Raw genomic sequence first — 899 nt, forward strand, 5'->3', positions numbered from 1 at the left:
AATATTATTAGACACAAACTTATACTCTAACTCCCAAATCATTTTAAATCATTTTATTAAAAACCACTTACACTTCATTTACCTCTGACAAATTTACCACCGCTGTGTGTATTTGTCCTCATATTTGTAGAGGATGTATGTATTTGTCTCTGCTCATGGGCTTGTTTTTCCTACTGATTTACATGTATGTTTGCACAGGCACATGGTAGAGAAAATGCATGTGGAACAAGTGAATAAAACAAATGCCATTAGTAAGTTTTTTGAGAAGCAGGATCCCTGGCTTTTTATGGCTTTCCTTGAGCCATACCAGTTCAAGAATTATAATTTTAGGCATACTTTATTTTCACAAGACAGCAGATTTTTCAAACGTTAAAAATATAACTTGAATTAAATGCCAGTCAAGGCTTAAAATATGAACGGGATAAACTGAGAGAAATGAAACTAGATAACTGTACATAATATAATATTAAAATCCCAGTATTAAAGAAGATTTTGCCTTCATCAAAACTTTCTTGAAAGGATTCTTGACCTCTTGGTTCCTCAGGCTGTAGACCACAGGGTTCAGCATGGGAATGACCGTCGTGTAGAATACGGACGCCATTTTGTCTGTGTCCATGGAGTGGTTGGAGCTGGGCTGTAAGTACATGAAGATGATTGTCCCATAGAAAATGGAGATAGCAGAGAGGTGAGAAGCACAGGTGGACAAAGCCTTTTGGTGCCCCTGAGCTGACTGCATCTTCAAGATGGTTATAAATATGAATAGGTAGGATATGATTATAACAAGAAGAGCAAAAAAGACATTAAAGCTTGACACATACCCAAGAACCACCTCACTGATGAGTTTATCAGAGCAAGAGAGAGCCATGACCGCTGGAATCTCACAGAAAAAGTGATGGACC

General features: G+C 37.5%; 1 protein-coding gene across 2 annotated transcripts in view; it reads right to left on the reverse strand.

Moving 5' to 3' along the window:
- Positions 1–466: 466 nt before the first annotated feature.
- Positions 467–899, reverse strand: part of LOC115306947 (olfactory receptor 5B3-like) — a 12,313-nt gene continuing 11,880 nt past the window's right edge. The window contains exon 2 of one of the 2 annotated variants that reach the window (XM_029957522.1): positions 467–829. In XM_029957522.1, the coding sequence (XP_029813382.1) occupies positions 467–829 (363 nt within the window). The remainder of the gene's footprint in view (positions 830–899) is intronic. The other variant, XM_029957523.1, reaches the window with a different exon arrangement.

This window comes from Suricata suricatta, chromosome 11, assembly GCF_006229205.1.
Source record: "Suricata suricatta isolate VVHF042 chromosome 11, meerkat_22Aug2017_6uvM2_HiC, whole genome shotgun sequence".
Taxonomy (NCBI): Eukaryota; Metazoa; Chordata; class Mammalia; order Carnivora; family Herpestidae; genus Suricata; species Suricata suricatta.